The sequence below is a fragment of the Panthera uncia genome, unplaced genomic scaffold (genome assembly GCF_023721935.1).
Source record: "Panthera uncia isolate 11264 unplaced genomic scaffold, Puncia_PCG_1.0 HiC_scaffold_1378, whole genome shotgun sequence".
Lineage (NCBI taxonomy): Eukaryota > Metazoa > Chordata > Mammalia > Carnivora > Felidae > Panthera > Panthera uncia.
This window is the reverse complement of record NW_026058006.1, coordinates 39,651-58,575: the sequence shown is the minus strand read 5'-3', so window position 1 is coordinate 58,575 and position 18,925 is coordinate 39,651. Positions and strand designations below refer to the sequence as shown.

The window sequence follows — 18,925 nt, the reverse complement described above, 5'->3', positions numbered from 1 at the left end:
TATGGCCTAGCACACATCCTGGCATGTTGTAGGTACTCAATGCCAGGTGCTGTTATTATTGCTTTCTTGGAGAGAAGAGACTTACATCCTGACTATAATAATCTCCTGTATTAGCTGGGATTCTTAGTTGCAGAGGTGGGCATCCATTCTGTTTGGCTTTTTAAAGGACAGCAGGTGGCTCACAGAACTCCAGGAGGAACCCAGAAGATCTGCAGACAGGAACGATGGCCATGTCACCCTGCAGGAGCGCTCCAGTAAGGACAAGCCCAATGCCAACGCTGCTCTGCACAGACCCCACACCTCTGACCATGGAACTGAGGCAGGATGCTGGCGCCTCAGTTTCTGCTGACCCCAAAAGCCAGAAAGTGGACTCATCTGGTGCTACTTCCTTTCGTTTCTCTCTTCCAAATACAAGTCCTGTGCAGATGCCTCTGGTTTACGGCAAAAAGTCAGAGGCCTGCATCCTAGAGATAGGAGAAGCTGCAAAAGCAAGGTGTTGGCTTCTATCTTGGAAACACAGGACTCGTGATGGAGGAGACCCCCACATACACGAAGGTGATCAAAGATGGACAGCCTGAATGAGGGCCATCACTATAGGCAATGCCTCCTAAGTTTCTCTTACAAAGCTTGGCGATCCGAAGACCACAAGGATCCCAAGAGTACTTGAATATTTTGGTAAATTGGTTCCTTACTTATCCAAGGGTTCTGCTAATTCACTGAAATATATTTACATAAAATTCTAAAATCTCAGAGAAGGGACTCCTTATCTGATGTAAACAGTGGTACAGAGGCCCCTCGATTCTTAGCTGAAAGAGGGACAGAGTTATAAAAAATGTAAATTTTGCATAAAGAAAAATATTAAAAGCAAGTGATAAACTAAGGATTTACAGCAGATATGATGGAAGGAAGGTTAATGTATCTTGATGCTCCAAACCTCCTACAAATTACTTAACAAAAAAAATGGGCACCTGGCTGGCTCAGTCAATTGGGCATGTGACTCTTGATCTTGGGGGCATGAGTCCAAGCCCCACATTAGTTGTAGACCTTACTTAAAAAACAAACAAAAAAACAAAAAAAACCCCACTAAGAACCCAACAGGTACATGGACAAAGGACATGCACAGATGATTCACAAGACAGTGCAAGAAGACACATGGTATAAAAAATATTAATTCTCACATACTGCTGAAGGTGAAAGGAGGCTGGCACTGTCTGGGGACCAATCATCTTGCATTGGTTTTTATTTCATCCTCACAACCATGAGCATGTTAAATATCATACCTCGCTTGTTATAAGCAAGGAAACTTAACGTTCAGAAGGGTTGGGTATCTTGTTGATATCACTTGGCAAAGTTGGAAATGAACTCATACGTCTCTCAGGCTCCAAAGACCGTGTTCTCATTCATCAAGCTATGTCTCTAGTGACTGGTATGATTCAAATCAAACTCTTTTCACCTATTAAATGAGCAAAACCTAATGCTCATGAGAATAAGGTGAAAAAGTCCTTCTCATTAAGAGTCTATGGGTGGGTGAGTAAATTAAAAAATCCTTTGAAATCTGTCAATACTTACTACAAGCCATAAAAATTTGATTTCCATCGACCCAGAAATTCCACTTGGGGAGAATCTTCTTTTAGGGAATAATTCAATATACGGAAAGAGTTAGGTGCAAAAGATGTTCAAGGATTTATAAAAGTGAGCAATTGGAAACAAGCTAAATGTCTAGAATTATCTAACTAAATTAGTAAATGTTTACTTTCCTCCTGACAGAATATTATATTGCCATTATAAACATGCTACAAATATTTTGAAGTAAAAGGAAAATATTATTCATATGGTTTCTTTTTTAAACCTTGCTGCCCTCCCCCTTTCTAAAAAATTAAAATAGGGACACCTGGGTGGTTCAGCCGGTTGAGCATCAGACTCTTGATTTCAGCTCAGGTCATGATCCCAGGGTCATGAGATTGAGCCCCTCATTGGGCTCCACACTGAGAGTGGAGCCTGCTTGGGATTCTCTCTCTCTCCCTCTGTCCCTCTTCTCTCTCTTTCTCTCTCTCTCTTAAAAAAAAAGTGGAAACACCATTCTTCATTTTGTTTAAAAAAATTAAAGTATAGTCAGCATACAATACTACATTAGTTTCAGGTATATAACATAAATGTCAACAGTTATATACATTATGAAATACCGTAAGTATGGTTACTATCTGTCACCAAACAAAGTTATTACAATACCTTTGACTATTTTCCCTATACTGTAGTTTTTATTCCCTTGACTTATTTATTTTATAACTGGAAGTTTGTACCTCTTAATCCCTTTTAACTATTTTGCCCATCCCTCTCCCACTATCCTCTCTGCCAACCACCAATTCTCCTTGTATTTATGAGTCTGTTTCTTTTGTTTGTTTATTCATTTGTTTTGTTTTTGAGATTCCACATATAAGTGAAGTCGTATGGTATTTGTCTTTCTCTGTCTGACTTATTTCACTTAGCATAATACCTTCTACTGTGGTCCATTCATGTCATCACAAATGGCAAGATTGTTTTCTTTTTTAGGGCTGAGTAATATTCTATTGTGTATATATACCACATCTTCTTTTTCCATTCATGTATCAATGGGCACTTACATCACTGCCATATCTTGGCTATGGTAAATAATGGTGCAATAAACATAAGGGTGCCTACATCTTTTTGAATTCATGCATTCATTTTATTTAGGTAAATGCCCAGAAGTGGATTTGCTGGATCATATGGTGTTTCTATTTTTAATTTTTTGAGGAACCTCCATACTGTTTTCCATAGCACCTGCACCATTTACATTCCCACCAACAGTGCACAAGGGTTCCCTTTTCTTTAAAGCCTCATCAGCATTTGTTGTTTCTTATCTTTTTGATACTAGCCATTCTGACTGGTGTGAGGTGATATCTTATCGCATTTTCAATTTGCATTTCCTTGATGAATAGTGATATTGAGCATTTTTCATGTGTCTGTCAGCCACGTATATGTCTTCTGTGAAAAAATGTGGCAGGTCCTCTGTCCAATTTTTAATCAGGTTGCCTATTTTGTTTTTGCTGTTGAGTTGCATGACTTCTTTATATATTTTGGATATTACCCCCATCAGATATACCATTTGCAAATACCTTCTCTTATTCAGTAGGTTACCCCTTCATTTTGATGACGGTTTCCTTCACTGCGCACAAGTTTTTTACTTTTATGTACTCTCATTTGTTTATTTTTGTTTTTGCTGCCCTTGCTTGAGTAAACAAAGCCAATATATATATAGATAGATATAGGTATAGGTATAGGTATAGATATAGATATAGATATAGATATAGATATTACCAAGGCTGATGTCTAAGAGTTTACTGCCAATGTTTTCTTTTAGGAGTTCTATGTTTCAGGTCTTACATTGAGGTCTTTAATCCATTTTGAGTTTATTTTTGTGTATGGTGTAAGAAACTGGTCCCATTTTCTTTCTTTCACATGTAGCTGTCCAGTTTTCCCAACACAATTTGTTGAAGAGACGGTCTTTTCCCCGTTGTATATTCTTGCCTCCTTTGTCCTAGACTAAACGGCTATATAAGCATGGATTTATTTCTGGGTTCTCTGTTCTGCTCCACTGATCTGTGTGTCTTTTTGTGCCAGTACCATACTGCTTTTGATTACTACATCTTTGTAGGATAGTTTGAAATCTGGGATTGAGATACCTCTAGCTGAGTTCTTTCCCAAGGTTGCTTTGGCTATTCGGGGTCTTTTGTGGTTCCATACAAATTTTAGAATTATTTGTTCTATTTGTGTTTGAAAATACTATTGGTAATTTGATAGGGATTGCAGTGAATCTGTAGATTGCGTTGGGTAGTAAGGACATTTAACAATATTAATCTCTCCAGTCTATCTTTCCATTTATTTGTGTCCTCTTTAATTTCTTTCATCACCATCTTCTAGTTTTCAGAGTGTAGGTCTTTTACTTCCTTGGTTAAGTTTATTCCTAGGTATTTTATTCTTTTTAATGTAGTTATAAATGGAATTGTTTTCTTAATTTCTTTTCTCTTTTGTAATTCGTGTATAGAAACAACAGATTTCTGTATATTAATTTTGTATCCTGCAACTCACTAATTCATTATTAGTTATCATATTCCTGAGAAATTCCTAAACCACAAAACAAGTTGAGAATCACCTTATAACAAGAGAGACATTGTCATGAACATTGCTAAGAGAGTAGATCTTAAAAAGTTCTCATCCCAAGAAAAAAAATTTTTCATAACTAGGGATAGATGTGAACTAAATTTATTGTAGTATTCATTTCACAGTATAAACCCACATCAAATGATTATGTTGTACGCCTAAAACAAGTACAATGTTATATGTCAATCATACTTCAGGTGAAAAAGAAGACAAGGTCTCCTCCTGAAAGAGAAGGCAAGGGGGTGGAGGGGCTGAAAGGAGGGGAGGAGAGAACATATGGAGAAGCCATTTAGGAATGTGGGGGGAAGCTGACTCAGGACATGGAGTTGGTATTGGACACAGGTTGATGACAGTGAACTTGCAGTGGTAGCAATCTCCACATAAAATAATTTTCCTGTAGGAGAATTCAGCAGTGGGTTTTGGAGCAAGAAGGGGGCCAATGTTGCCCCGGAATTAAGGGTTTTTTTGGCAGGTAGCATCAGAATGGGAAGTTACCACTAGAGGACTTCTCTTTGAGTTATAACCTGTGGGTCTGAACTCAGAAGCAGGAAAGCCTGGGTGACAATGAAGGGCCGACCACGGTTAATAGCTTTAATCCATAAGATATATAAAAAGCTCATACACTGTAATTGGAACACTACGAATAGCCCTTCTCTTAAAACAATAGACAAAAATCATGAACAGGAATTACAAATAACAAATGTGTGGTGTGTTCACCTTCCTAGTGGTCGAATCAATGAAAATTTAAATACTAAGGTATCACTTTTCACCTACCGTGGTAGGAAAGAAGGCCCACTTTTTAAAAATGAAAGTGCTTCATGCTAATGAATGAGAGGAAAACCTCAAGGGTGTAAGTTAATATAAATTTTTAAGAAGATAATTTGGCAACCGTTTCTAAAAGCTTTAAACTTTTTATCTCTTGAATTAGTAATTTTACTCCCTGGAATTTGTACTAAGGAAATAGTACAAAAGAAAAAAAACATTGAGAGGGACGTCTTTCTTACTCCTTTGCCAGCCAACACTACACTTGTACCCAAAGAACTAAGTCAGGTTAACCTTCAGGAAAAATGAAACTCTGAGGCTGTTAGTGTCCCCCGAGGCTTTCTGTTCCCTGATAGGCATCACAATAAAATAAGTTTTCTCAGCCTATTTCTCTACAGAGGCAGGTCAGTCAAAAGGCTCCCTAACTTGATTGCGATTACTTCTACATTCCTATTCTTCCTCAGTTTCTATTATTAGCTCTTTGGTTACCACCCACTAGACTGTGAACTCCTCAAGGGCAAGGACGTCAGTCTTATTTATCTCTTTGTCTTCTATCCAGTACACACATGATAGATGCTTGATAGAGATGGGCAGCAGTGGCTGTCACTTCAGCTGCTCTCACTCCTTTATTCCCCATCCTCTACCCTCTTTAGTTTGTGCATTTGGCCGAAGATCAAGTTGGTCTCTTTGTTCAGTTAATTTGTTCTGAAGTGTCCTTGTTGTGCATGTGCCATGATTATTAATAGACTCTTGCATCACATACCTTAAAGCAAGGTTCAGGGTCCTTGCCTCTCTGGGTTTATCAGCATAGTAACTTTCTATAATGCTTACTATAAAGGGATGTGGCAACATGTGGGTAATAAAACAAGGCAAGGCAGCTGACTCATGAAAAGTTAAAACTGATGAAGAGCTCAGGAAATGATGGTATTGATCCACCCTCCTCCCCTCCAATTTTTCAGATAAGGAAACTGAAGATCAGAGAAGGGCAGATTTCCAAAGTTTGCATAACTGGTCCATGGGACGGTTGAGATAAGTGTCCAGGGTCTAGACATCCAATATATTATGATTTCTAGGGCACATGTCATGAAAACATGTGAGCTCCATGAGCATATGGGAGAGGGAGGGCAAGGCCAGCAAGCCCACCTATGCTGAGTGACATGGCAGAACTCCATAATGGAGGCAGAAGTTTTCAGTGATTCTGTGAGATGGCCTGGTTGGAGAACAGGGGCAGGATGAAACAGAAACAGTGGGGCATGGGGAGTAGAGCGTGGCCTTTGAAAGCTGGAACATGGTGCCAGGTCTGGCACACATCCCCTTGTTACTTAACTTCTCTAAGACCTAGGTTTTTAGTCTGTAAAAACTTGTCCATCGAACTGACTTCTCAGGGTTGAGGTAAAGGAGACAATGGATGTGTTGTATTATTCAACTCAGAGTCCCTGCAGAGAGCTCTGGAAGATAGTGGTTTGTGACATTCTCATGGAGGGCAAGGCTTGTGGTCCTTCAGAGAGGTTAAAAACACCAATGCCTCTGTCGATCTTCCAAAAGCTTTTGGACAGGGATGAGCTCCTTCCCTGATGAGGCAGGCCCTAACCCTATTGGGCTGATTGCACTCTGGAGTGGGGTCAGCAAACTACATCCTGTGTGCCAAATTCAGCCAGCTGCCTGTTTTTGCAGGATCGACAAGCTACGATTGATTTTTATATTTTGTTAATCACTTTAAAAAAATCATATTTTATAAAATGTGAAAATTAGGTGGAATCTAAATTTCAGTGTCCGCAAGTGAAATCTTCTTGGAACACAGTCACACACATGGGCCTGCATATTGTCTCTAGCTGCTTTCACGCTACAATGGCAGAGTCCAGTAGTCAAGACAGAGATTATGTGTGATACTCTATTTCACACTGCTCCCCAGAGCTCCCCACACATCGCAGTAATGTAGTCGTAACTCAACAGTGTTTCAAATGCCACGTGTATGGCCTTAACAGGACATTTTTTTTTCTTAAAATTACCAAGGCGTACTCATCACATCAAAACAAGAAGAGAAAAATGGACCTTAAATATCATGCTTTTAAATCACAGCATGGATTATTTTGTTACCAAACTAGATGGCAAACATTATTTATTATGCAGTGAATCTATACATGGGCTAAAACAATAGATTATGTCATATTACCATACTAAAAACATATCAGAATATTCCCAACTCACAGGAAAGTAACCATCAGAAAGCCAGAAAATTTTAGGTGGAATATTTCATTGCAGCAGAATTTCTTCATCCAATTAAGTAATGAAAGTGAGGCCCACAATCAAAGCAAGTTTCCAAGTGGCTCACTTGTTGCCTAAGCAAGGAAAGTCATTTAGGGATGAGTTAATTAAATTGTGTTTGATTGCATCAGCCAAAGAAATGTGTCCAGAGGAAAGAAACTTGTTTCAGATTGTTTTGGCAAGAACAAACGGTCTTTCAGAGAGTTGAGAACACTGAGAAGAGTACCAATAGTCAATTAACAAATAGCTCTGAGTGGATTTCCCTGGCTCTTGACGAGTTGATAAATGTTACCAGTACTATTCAGTGGTGGTTTATTCAAGGAGTCAGTGACAAGTTGGAAGTGACTGAGGAATTAGCCTCCATGGTACGTCTCTGCGGAACAACTACAGGAAAGAATATTTTCAAAATGTAATTACACACTTTAAATGGGTGAATTGTATGATGTGTGAATTAAGTCTCAATAAAGCTGTGTGTTTTTTTAAGAATATTTTCAAAGAAATTGAGAAACCACCGTTTCACTATAAACTGAAGTAGAAGCTGCTAAGATGTGTTACAAGTGAGGGTAGCAGAAACACATGGAGCAAAGCTATGATTGGATTCATTCAGAAAGCTTATGGTAATAAGGGATGCCTGGCTGGCTCAGTCAGTAGAACACGTGACTCTCAATTTTGGGGTTGTGAGTTGAGCCCCACGTTGGGGGTAGAGGTTAGTTAAAAAAGAAAATAGGGGCGCCTGAGTGGCTCAGTGAGTTAAGTGTCTGACTTCAGCTCAGGTCATGATCTCACAGTTTGAGCCCCACATCGGGCTCTGTGCTGACAGCTCGGAGCCTGGAGCCTGCTTCGGATTCTGTGTCTCCCTCTCTCTCTGTCCTCCCCCCACCCCCCACTCTGTCTCTCTCTCTCTCTCTCTCTCTCAAAAATAAAAAAAAAAAGATTTAAAAAGCTTTTAAAAAAATAAATAAAGCTTACGATAATTCATCACATTATTCATGAGTATTCTGTGGAAAATATTGAAATATGTGTTACAAAACCAGTAGCGTCAGTAGTGAACTTCATTTCACTGTCAGTTGACTTAATCATTATTGGTTCTGGGGCGCCTCGGTGGCTCAGTCAGTTGAGTGGCCGACTTCGGCTCAGGTCATGATCTCGCAGTCCGTGAGTTCGAGCCCCGCGTCGGGCTGTGTGCTGACAGCTCAGAGCCTGGAGCCTGTTTCAGATTCTGTGTCTCCCTCTTTCTCACCCTCCCCCGTTCATGCTCTGTCTCTCTCTGTCTGAAAAATAAATAAACGTTAAAAAAATTTTTTAAAAAATTTTGTTTAAAAAAAATCATCATTGGTTCTGTGAATTTACTTTCTTAAAGCTTTTTTTTTTTTTTTTTTTAATTTTTAAGTAATGTCTACACCCAACGTAGGGCTCGAATTCACAGCCCTGAGATCAAGAGTAGCATATGCTCTACCGACTGAGCCAGCTCGGCACCGCGGTTCTGTACATTTTATCAGATATAGAAGTTGGCTAGTATCCTGACTTATCCTACCGTAAAGCAATTTGATGGCTTAGCAGTTGTAAAGTTTTATTGCAAGTTTTTGAGCACAGGGCTGAGATTAAAATCCTTCTGAATGAGATGAACCACTCAACCACTGTTAATCAAAGGAGAATGGCTTTTGAAGTTCTCTTCTGCTGAAAACCTAATAATGGTTCCTGATGAATTCAACTTACAATTACAAGGCAAAACAGCACTAACACGCAAATTTTATATGGTGGTAAAGTCCTTTTAACAACTAACGTGTAATTCCCAAGGAATGTCAAGCTGCTTTCTATACTTTCCACATGTGGTCAAAAATTAAAATGAGAAGCAAGATCTTCCTTCCCATACAGATCTGCGGCTGACATAGTTTTTGAACTTAAACTACAGTTCCAGCAGTGTTTTTCATACTTCAGCGCAAGTGTGAAGAAAATTTCCATATCCCAAAATCTGTTTTACTATGTAATCAAGGAGAGCATTTACTTAAGTTTCAGTTGGAAGTGATTAATTTGCAATATAATGACATGCTAAAAGGCAACCACCAAAAGAAGAATTTAATAACCATAACTGCCTGGGGCGCCTGGGTAGCTCTGTTGGTTAAGCAGCCAACTTCAGCTCAGGTCATGATCAAGCCTCATGTCAGGCTCTGTGCTGACAGCTTGGAGCCTGCTTCAGATTCTGTGTCTCCCTCTCTCTCTCTGCCCCTGCCCCGCTTGCACTCTCTCAAAATAAATAAATAAGCATTAAAAAAAAAAAAGAATTCTATAACTGCCTTTCAAGCAACAAATATACATAATTAAAATTACATGTTCATGGACTGATACCAGCATTTGGCAGAACTATCTATGTGGACAGACATTTTAAAAATGAAATACATAAAATTTCATTGTAAATCAGCATGAACAGTTGAACATTTGTGATGATTTTTGATGATCGGGAACCTAGTTTTGAACCTCAATTAAGCAAAATATTATCCCCACTAAAGAGTCCCATTCTTGGAATGGCTTGAAGATGGCAGCATAGGAGGACGCTGGGCTCATGGTGTCCTGCGGATCACTTAGATTCCACCCACACCTGCATAAATAACCCAGAAAACTTCCAGAAGACTAGCAGAACGGATTCTCTGGAGCCAAGTGTAGACGAGAGGCCCACAGAAGAGGGTAGGAAGGGCGGAGAGGCGGTGTGCACTACGCGGACTGGAGGGAGGGAGCCGGGGTGGAGGGGCAGCCTCTGGCAAAGCAAAGCCCCCAAGTCTGGCTTGCAAAAGTGGAGGGGCCAGATGGACTGTGTTCGGACAGGAAGCGGGACTTAACATCTGGAATATTATAAGCTAACAGCTCTGCTCGGAGAGCGGGAGGGCTGGAGAACAACAGGAGGGAGAGTTGTTGAGCCCCGGATGACAGAGCGCAGCTTGGCGGAGAATAAAGGTGCTCGCCAGCACCATCTCCCTTGCCCATCCCCCAGCCAAAATCCCAAAGAGAACCAGTTCCTGTCAGGGAACTTGCTTGCACCACGCAAACACCCAATGCTGTGCTTCTGCGGATCTGTCCCTCTGGTGGTGGGTCTGACTCCCTCCCGGTGCCACAGGGCCCCTCCCGAAGCGGATCACCAAAGGAAAAGCAAGTTGAGCCTCCCCCTCCCACCCCCATGCACCTTCTGATCCACCCCAGCTAATACACCAGATCCCCAGCACCACAAGCCTGGCAGTGTGCAAGTAGCCCAGACGGGCCATGCCACCCCACAGTGAATCCAGCCCCTAGGAGAGGGGAAGAGAAGGCACACACCAGTCTGACTGTGGCCCCAGCGGTGGGCTGGGGGCAGACATCAGGTCTGACTGCGGCCCCGCCCACCAACGCAAGTTATTCAAAACAGCACAGGGGAAGTGCCCTGCAAGTCGGCACCACTCCAGGGACTATCAAAAATGATGAAATGGAAGAATTCCCCTCAAAAGAATCTTCAGGAAATAACGACAGCTAATGAACTGATCAAAAAGGATTTAAACAATATAACAGAAAGTGAATTTAGAATAATAGTCATAAAATTAAGCACTGGGCTTGAAAACAGTATAGAGGACAGCAGAGAATCTATTGCTACAGAGATCAAGGGACTCAGGAACAGCCAGGAGGAGCTAAAAAATGCTATGAATGAGCTGCAAAATAAAATGGGGACGACCACAGCTCGTATTGAAGAGGCAGAGGAGAGAATAGGTGAACTAGAAGATAAAATTATGGAAAAAGAAGAAGCTGAGAAAAAGATAAAAAAAATCCAGGAGTATGAGGGGAAAATTAGAGAACTAAGTGATGCACTAAAGAGAAATAATCTATGCATAACTGGTATTCCAGAGGAGGAAGAGAGAGGGAAGGGTGCTGAAGGTGTACTTGAAGAAATAATAGCTGAGAACTTCCCTGATCTGGGGAAGGAAAAAAGCATTGAAATCCAAGCACAGAGAACTCCCTTCAGACATAACTTGAATCGATCTTCTGCACGACATATCATAGTGAAACTGGCAAAATACAAGGATAAAGAGAAAATTCTGAAAGCAGCTAGGGATAAACGTGCTCTAACATATAAAGGGAGACCGATAAGACTAGTGACAGATCTCTCTACTGAAACTTGGCAGGCCAGAAAGGAATGGCAGGAAATCTTCAATGTGATCAACAGAAAAAATAAGCAGCCGAGAATCCTCTATCCAGCAAATCTGTCATTTAGAATAGAAGGAGAGATAAAGGTCTTCCCAAACAAACAAAAACTGAAGGAATTCATCACCACTAAACCAGCCCTACAAGAGATCCTAAGGGGGATCCTGTGAGACAAAGTACCAGAGACATCACTACAAGTATGAAACCTACAGACATTACAATGACTCTAAACCCATATCTTTCTATAACACTGAATGTAAATGTAAATGGACTAAATGTGCCAACCAAAAGACGTAGGGTATCAGAATGGATAAAAAAAACAAGACCCATCTATTTGCTGTCTACAAGAGACTCATTTTAGACCTGAGGACACCTTCAGATTGAAAGTGAGGGGATGGAGAACTATTTATCATGCTACTGGAAGTCAAAAGAAAGCTGGGGTAGCCATACTTATATCAGACAAACTAGACTTTAAATTAAAGGCTGTAACAAGAGATGAAGAAGGGCATTATATAATAATTACAGGGTCTATCCATCAAGAAGAACTAACAATTATAAATGTCTATGTGCCGAATATGGGAGCCCCCAAATATATAAAACAATTACTCACAAACTCAAGCAACCTTATTGACAAGAATGTGGTAATTGCAGGGGACTTTAATACCCCACTTACAACAATGGATAGATCATCTAGACACAGGTCAATAAAGAAACAAGGGCCCTGAATGATACATTGGATCAGATGGACTTGACAGATATATTTAGAACTCTGCATCCCAAAGCAACAGAATATACTTTCTTCTCGAGAGCACATGGAACATTCTCCAACATAGATCACATGCTGGGTCACAAAACAGCCCTTCATAAGTATACAAGAATTGAGATCATACCATGCATACTTTCAGACCACAATGCTATGAAGCTTGAAATCAACCACAGGAAAAAGTCTGGAAAACCTCCAAAAGCATGGAAGTTAAAGAACACCCTAGTAAAGATGAATGGGTCAACCAGGCAATTAGAGAAGAAATTAAAAAATATATGGAAACAAATGAAAATGAAAATACAACAATCCAAACGCTTTCGGATGCAGCGAAGGCAGTCCTGAGAGGAAAATACACTGCAATCCAGGCCTACCTCAAGAAACAAGAAAAATCCCAAATACAAAATCTAACAGCACACCTAAAGGAAATAGAAGCAGAGCAGCAAAGACACCCAAAACACAGCAGAAGAAGGGAAATAATAAAGATCAGAGCAGAAATAAACAATATAGAATCTAAAAAAACTGCAGAGCAGATCAATGAAACCAAGAGTTGGTTTTTTGAAAAAATAAACAAAATTGATAAACCTCTAGCCAGGCTTCTCAAAAAGAAAAGGGAGATGACCCAAATAGATAAAATCATGAATGAAAATGGAAGTATTACAACCAATCCCTCAGAAATACAAGCAGTTATCAGGGAATACTATGAAAAATTATATGCCAACAAACTGGAAAACCTGGAAGAAATGGACAAATTCCTAAACACCCACACACTTCCAAAACTCAATCAGGAGGAAATAGAAAGCTTGAACAGACCTATAACCAGCAAAGAAATTGAATCAGTTATCAAAAATCTCCCAACAAATAAGAGTCCAGGACCAGATGGCTTCCCTGGGGAATTCTACCAGACGTTTAAAGCAGAGATAATACCTATCCTTCTCAAGCTATTCCAAAAAATAGAAAGAGAAGGAAAACTTCCAGACTCATTCTATGAAGCCAGTATTACTTTGATTCCTAAACCAGACAGAGACCCAGTAAAAAAAGAGAACTACAGGCCAATATCCCTGATGAATATGGATGCAAAAATTCTCAATAAGATACTAGCAAATCGAATTCAACAGCTTATAAAAAGAATTATTCACCATGGCCAAGTGGGATTCATTTCTGGGATTCAGGGCTGGTTCAACATTCGCAAATCAATCAACGTGATACATCACATTAATAAAAGAAAAGATAACAACCATATGATCCTGTCAATCAATGCAGAAAAAGCATTTGACAAAATTCAGCATCCTTTCTTAATAAAAACCCTGGAGAAAGTCGGGATAGAAGGAACATACTTAAACATCATAAAAGCCATTTATGAAAAGCCCACAGCTAATATCATCCTCGATGGGGAAAAACTGAGAACTTTCCCCCTGAGATCAGGAACACGATAGGGATGTCCACTCTCACGGCTGTTGTTTAACATAGTGTTGGAAGTGCTAACATCAGCAATCAGACAACAAAAGGAAATCAAAGGCATCAAAATTGGCAAAGATGAAGTCAAACTTTCACTTTTTTGCAGATGACATGATATTATACATGGAAAATCCTATAGACTCCACCAAAAGTCTGCTAGAACTGATACATGAATTCAGCAAAGTCGCAGGATACAAAATGTAGAGAAATCAGTTGCATTCTTATACACTAATAATGAAGCAACAGAAAGACAAATAAAGAAACTGATCCCATTCACAATTGCACCCAGAAGCATAAAATACCTAGGAATAAATCTAACCAAAGATGTAAAAGATCTGTATGCTGAAAGCTATAGAAAGCTTATGAAGGAAATTGAAAAAGATATAAAGAAATGGAAAAACATTCCATGCTCATGGGTTGGAAGAATAAATATTGTTAAAATGTCAATACTACCCAAAGCTATCTACACATTCAATGCAATCCCAATCAAAATTGCACCAGCATTCTTCTCAAAGCTAGAACAAGCAATCCTAAAATTCATATGGAACCACAAAAGGCCCCAAATAGCCAAAGTAATTTTGAAGAAGAAGACCAAAGCAGGAGGCATCACAATCCCAGACTTTAGCCTCTACTACAAAGCTGTAATCAGCAAGACAGCATGGTATTGGCACAAAAACAGACACATAGACCAATGGAATAGAATAGAAACCCTGGAACTAGATCCACAAAAGTATGGCCAATGGAAAAAAGACAGTCTCTTTAACAAATGGTGCTGGGAGAACTGGACAGCAACATGCAGAAGGATGAAACTAGACCACTTTCTCACACCATTCACAAAAATAAACTCAAAATGGATAAAGGACCTGAATGTGAGACAGGAAACCATCAAAACCCTAAAGAAAGCAGGAAAAGACCTCTCTGACCTCAGCCGTAGCAGTTTCTTACTTGACACATCCCCAAAAGCAAGGGAATTAAAAGCAAAAATGAACTATTGGGACCTCATGAAGATAAAAAGCTTCTGCACTGCAAAGGAAACAATCAACAAAACTAAAAGGCAACCAACAGAATGGGAAAAGATATTTGCAAATGACATATCGGATAAAGGGCTAGTATCCAAAATCTATAATGAGCTCACCAAACTCCACACCCGAAAAACAAATAATCCAGTGAAGAAATGGGCAGAAAACATGAATACACACTTCTCTAAAGAAGACATCCGGATGGCCAACAGGCACATGAAAAGATGCTCAATGTCCCTCCTCCTCAGGGAAATACAAATCAAAACCACACTCAGATATCACCTCACGCCAGTCAGAGTGGCCAAAATGAACAAATCAGGAGACTATAGATGCTGGAGAGGATGTGGAGAAATGGGAACCCTCTTGCACTGTTGGTGGGAATGCAAACTGGTGCAGCCACTCTGGAAAACAGTGTGGAGGTTCCTCAAAAAATTAAAAATAGACCTACCCTATGACCCAGCAGTAGCACTGCTAGGAATTTACCCAAGGGATACAGGAGTACTGAGGCATAGGAGCACCTGTACCCCAATGTTTATAGCAGCACTCTCAACAATAGCCAAATTGTGGAAAGAGCCTAAATGTCCATCAACTGATGAATGGATAAAGAAATTGTGGTTTATATACACAATGGAGTACTACGTGGCAATGAGAAAGAATGAAATATGGCCCTTTGTAGCAATGTGGACAGAACTGGAGAGTGTGATGCTAAGTGAAATAAGCCATACAGAGAAAGACAGATACCATATGTTTTCACTCTTATGTGGATCCTGAGAAACTTAACAGAAACCCGTGGGGGAGGGGAGGGAAAAAAAAAAGGTTAGAGTGGGAGAGAGCCAAAGCATAAAAGACTCTTAAAAACTGAGAACAAACTGAGGGTTGATGGGGGGTGGGAGGGAGAGGAGGGTAGGTGATGGGTATTGAAGAGGGCATCTTTTGGGATGAGCACTGGGTGTTGTATGGAAACCAATTTGACAATAAATTTCATATATTAAAAAACAAACAAACTGGAAATTGATTGCTAAAAAAAAAAGAATTCCATTCTTCTATTAGTAAACCAGTATTACCAAAAATTGTGCTCAATTATTATTATATTTTACATTTTATCAATAAAATTTATTTTGGAAATTTGTTTTCTTTCCTCTACAAATGTCTACATAATATCCTCAATCTTACCTCTTGGCCCACAAAGCCTATATTACTTACTATCTAGCTCTTTATAGAAAGTATTTGCTAAGCTGGATCTAAGTCACAGTCCTACCTATGCTATGATATTAAATCTACTTCATGGTTTCGAGTTAATAAGTGTAAAGTGTGTAGAATGGTGGCATGTGGTAGGTGCTTTCTTAATGCAAGTTATTAACATTAATAGCTATATTTCTATAGCTCGTCTGAACTCTATAGAATTGTGGTCATTACAAAAAAGGTTATCTGTCAGCGAGTAAAAATGTCCTTTAAGACATTCCTCTCTAAAAGTGTCCTAAAGTGGTTTCTACCTAATCCATCCCAGCTCAACTTTTTTTAAATGTTTGTCTGTTTTACATTTATTTATTTTTGACAGACAGAGTGAGACAGAGCGTGAGCAGGGGAGGGGCAGAGAGAAAAGGAGACACAGAATCCAGGCTCTGAGCAAGTGTTCAGCACAGAGCCCGACATGGGACTTGAATCCACAAACTGTGAGATCATGATCTAAGCTCAGTTGGATGATCCACCGACTGAGCTACCCAGGTGTCCTGGTTTATTTATTATCTTTGAGAGAGAGCACACACACAAGAGGGGGAGGGGCAGAGAGGGAGGGAAACAGTATCTGAAGCAGGCTCCAGGCTCCAACCTGTCAGCGCAGAGCCCAACACGGGATTCGACCCACCAACCGTGAATCATGACCTGAGCCCAATGTTTAACTAACTGAGCCACTCCCTCCCACTCACCTCCCTATCCCTGCTCACTTCCCCTTCCTCTACCCCTCCTCCTCCTCCTCTTTCATTTTTTTAGTAGCAGCTTTATTGAGTTATAAATCACATACTCTACAATTCACTCATTTCATTCAATGCATCGCTACAACCAATTTTAGAACATTTCCATCAACCTAGAAGGAAACCTGCACTTTCTCAGCTGTCATCTCCCAATCCTCTCACCTCCCCCACAACCCTAGGCCGCAACTAATCCACTTTGAGTCTCCATAGATTTACCTGTTCCGGACATTTAACATAAGTGGAAGCATCTGAAATGTGGTCTTTTGTGACTGGCTTGCTTTTCTTGGCAAAATATTTTCAAGCTTCATCCACATTGTAGCAAGTATCAGTACTTCTTTTTTTTATGGCAGAATAATAGTCCATTGTATGGATTACCAATTTTGTTCATTAGCTGATAGACATTGGGTTCTTTCTATCTTTTGGCTATTATGAACAAGGGACACTCATGTATATGTTTTTATGTAGACATATTTTCATTTCTCTTAGGAAGACACCTAGAAGTAAAATCACTGGGTCACATGATAACTCTATGTCTAATTTTGAGGAATCGCCAAACTGTTTTCCAAAGTGGCTGCACCAAGTTTGCATTTCCACCAGCAGTATGAGGGCTCTGATTTCACATCTTCACCAACACTTGCAATTAATCTGCTTATTATTATTATTATTATTATTATAGCATTCCTAGTGACTGTAAAGTAACATCCAGTTCATTTTTAATTCTCTGACATGGGGTGTTGGAAAACTACCTTCCTCACCACTCTAGATTGGGTCCATGACACCACCCTGGGAGCCCAGCTCTAAGAGCACATCGGGGTATTTCCACTAAAATCTAAATTTTTCTCATAGGAGAAAAGGATCCCAGAGATTATGCCCTACTGGTAGCTTTCCAGTTCACAAAACTACACATTTACTTAACCCTCTAAGAAGCATTATTGGGAAATGTGGAAATGTTTTTCAAAGAACTACAAATACTTACAGGCAGATTATTACTAGGGAGCTTGACTCAGCAAGACAAGATTGCTTCCAGAAAGAAGTTCTGCAGAGATTACTGCTCACCTCCCCCCCTCCATCCCTATGATTTACAGAGACTTAAATCTCTCCTCTCTCTTCTGGGGAGAGGAAGCAGGGGCACCGGGAAAGAAGTCTCCATACAGGAAGGAGTGCTCCTGGAGAGGCAGGCCCCACACTGGGACAGAAGATCAGAGGGGACACTGGTTTCCGGTCCTGCCCTGAGAGGCAGCAGCTCCCCCCGGGGTGGAGCAGAAATGGGGATATTTGTACCTGTCAACCTTAAAAATAAAATAGCCAGTTATTTTACCAGCAAAAACGTTTATGGGAGAATAACAGAAGAATTGGAAACTATGGTGGATGACAGACAAGTCCAGAGACAAAGGGAAGGGAAGGTCAGCTTCTATTAGCTTTTAGGAGGAAATCAGGGAGGGTTGTTTTGAATACAAGTTCGCTGGTGCAGAACAAGAGTTGGAGCTTGTTTCAGTGGCGGTTTCTCACTGGCTGCAAGCGGTAGTTAGTGGTCATAGGCCCGGAAGGATCTTCCTTCTTTTTCTTAAAAGCAGGCAGTGACATTCTGATGTGAAAAATGTCCTCTCCTGTCAAGATAAGAATGGTCTTCCTTCTTCCTGCTGGTTATACAGGCTGCAGGGAGCGGTACCTGCATGAGAGATCCCCTTCAGAGCTCCCCAATTTGGTTTTAAATGAGGTTTCTTTTATTTTCACACCCGTGAACAATGTCAGCCAGTCAAAGGCTATCGCACGCCTACTGCGTGCTGGCTTCTGTGGGGTGTCCTGCTTCCTGGGTGCACTTTGCTGAGTGTTCCAAGGTGAGCTCGTCCCCTTATACATCCTCCCACCACATCCTGAATGTGTCCCTCATAGCGCTTTGTACAGAGTTATCTCAGAAATGCTCATTTCAATTCATCGCTATAACCTCAGAGCCTGGGACGGTCCTCTGGTGCTTGTAAGATGCTCTAACGTACTTGGTGAATAAAGGAAATAATCTAAAGTCAATAATGGGTGGCGGACCCCAAGTCCAATGCCTCCCTATGTAGATTATTTGATAGTTTAGTCACACTTAGTAAAAATACAGTTCTGTTGAAAATTTCCTTTGTTATGATGACTGCTTAATATTCTTCTCAAGAAGTCACCAAATTTGTCTTGACCTAGCTTAGCTTTTGGACATTTATATAGTTTTATGTTTTTTTCTTTGAAAAATAATAGTAATGCATCCTTGTACAAGCATCTTTGAGTACATGTCTAGTTATGTCCTTTGGGCAAATTCCTAGAATGAAATCGCTGGTCAAGGGATATGTCTATTTGCTTTCTTTTTTTATTGA

General features: G+C 40.2%; 1 protein-coding gene across 1 annotated transcript in view; it reads left to right on the top strand.

The window, feature by feature from the left end:
- Positions 1-224: 224 nt before the first annotated feature.
- The window catches only part of LOC125916989 (mucin-13-like), a 49,508-nt gene continuing 30,807 nt past the window's right edge, over positions 225-18,925 (top strand). Inside the window, exon 1 of the mRNA XM_049623254.1 lies at positions 225-493. Coding sequence (XP_049479211.1) covers positions 225-493 — 269 coding nt within the window. The remainder of the gene's footprint in view (positions 494-18,925) is intronic.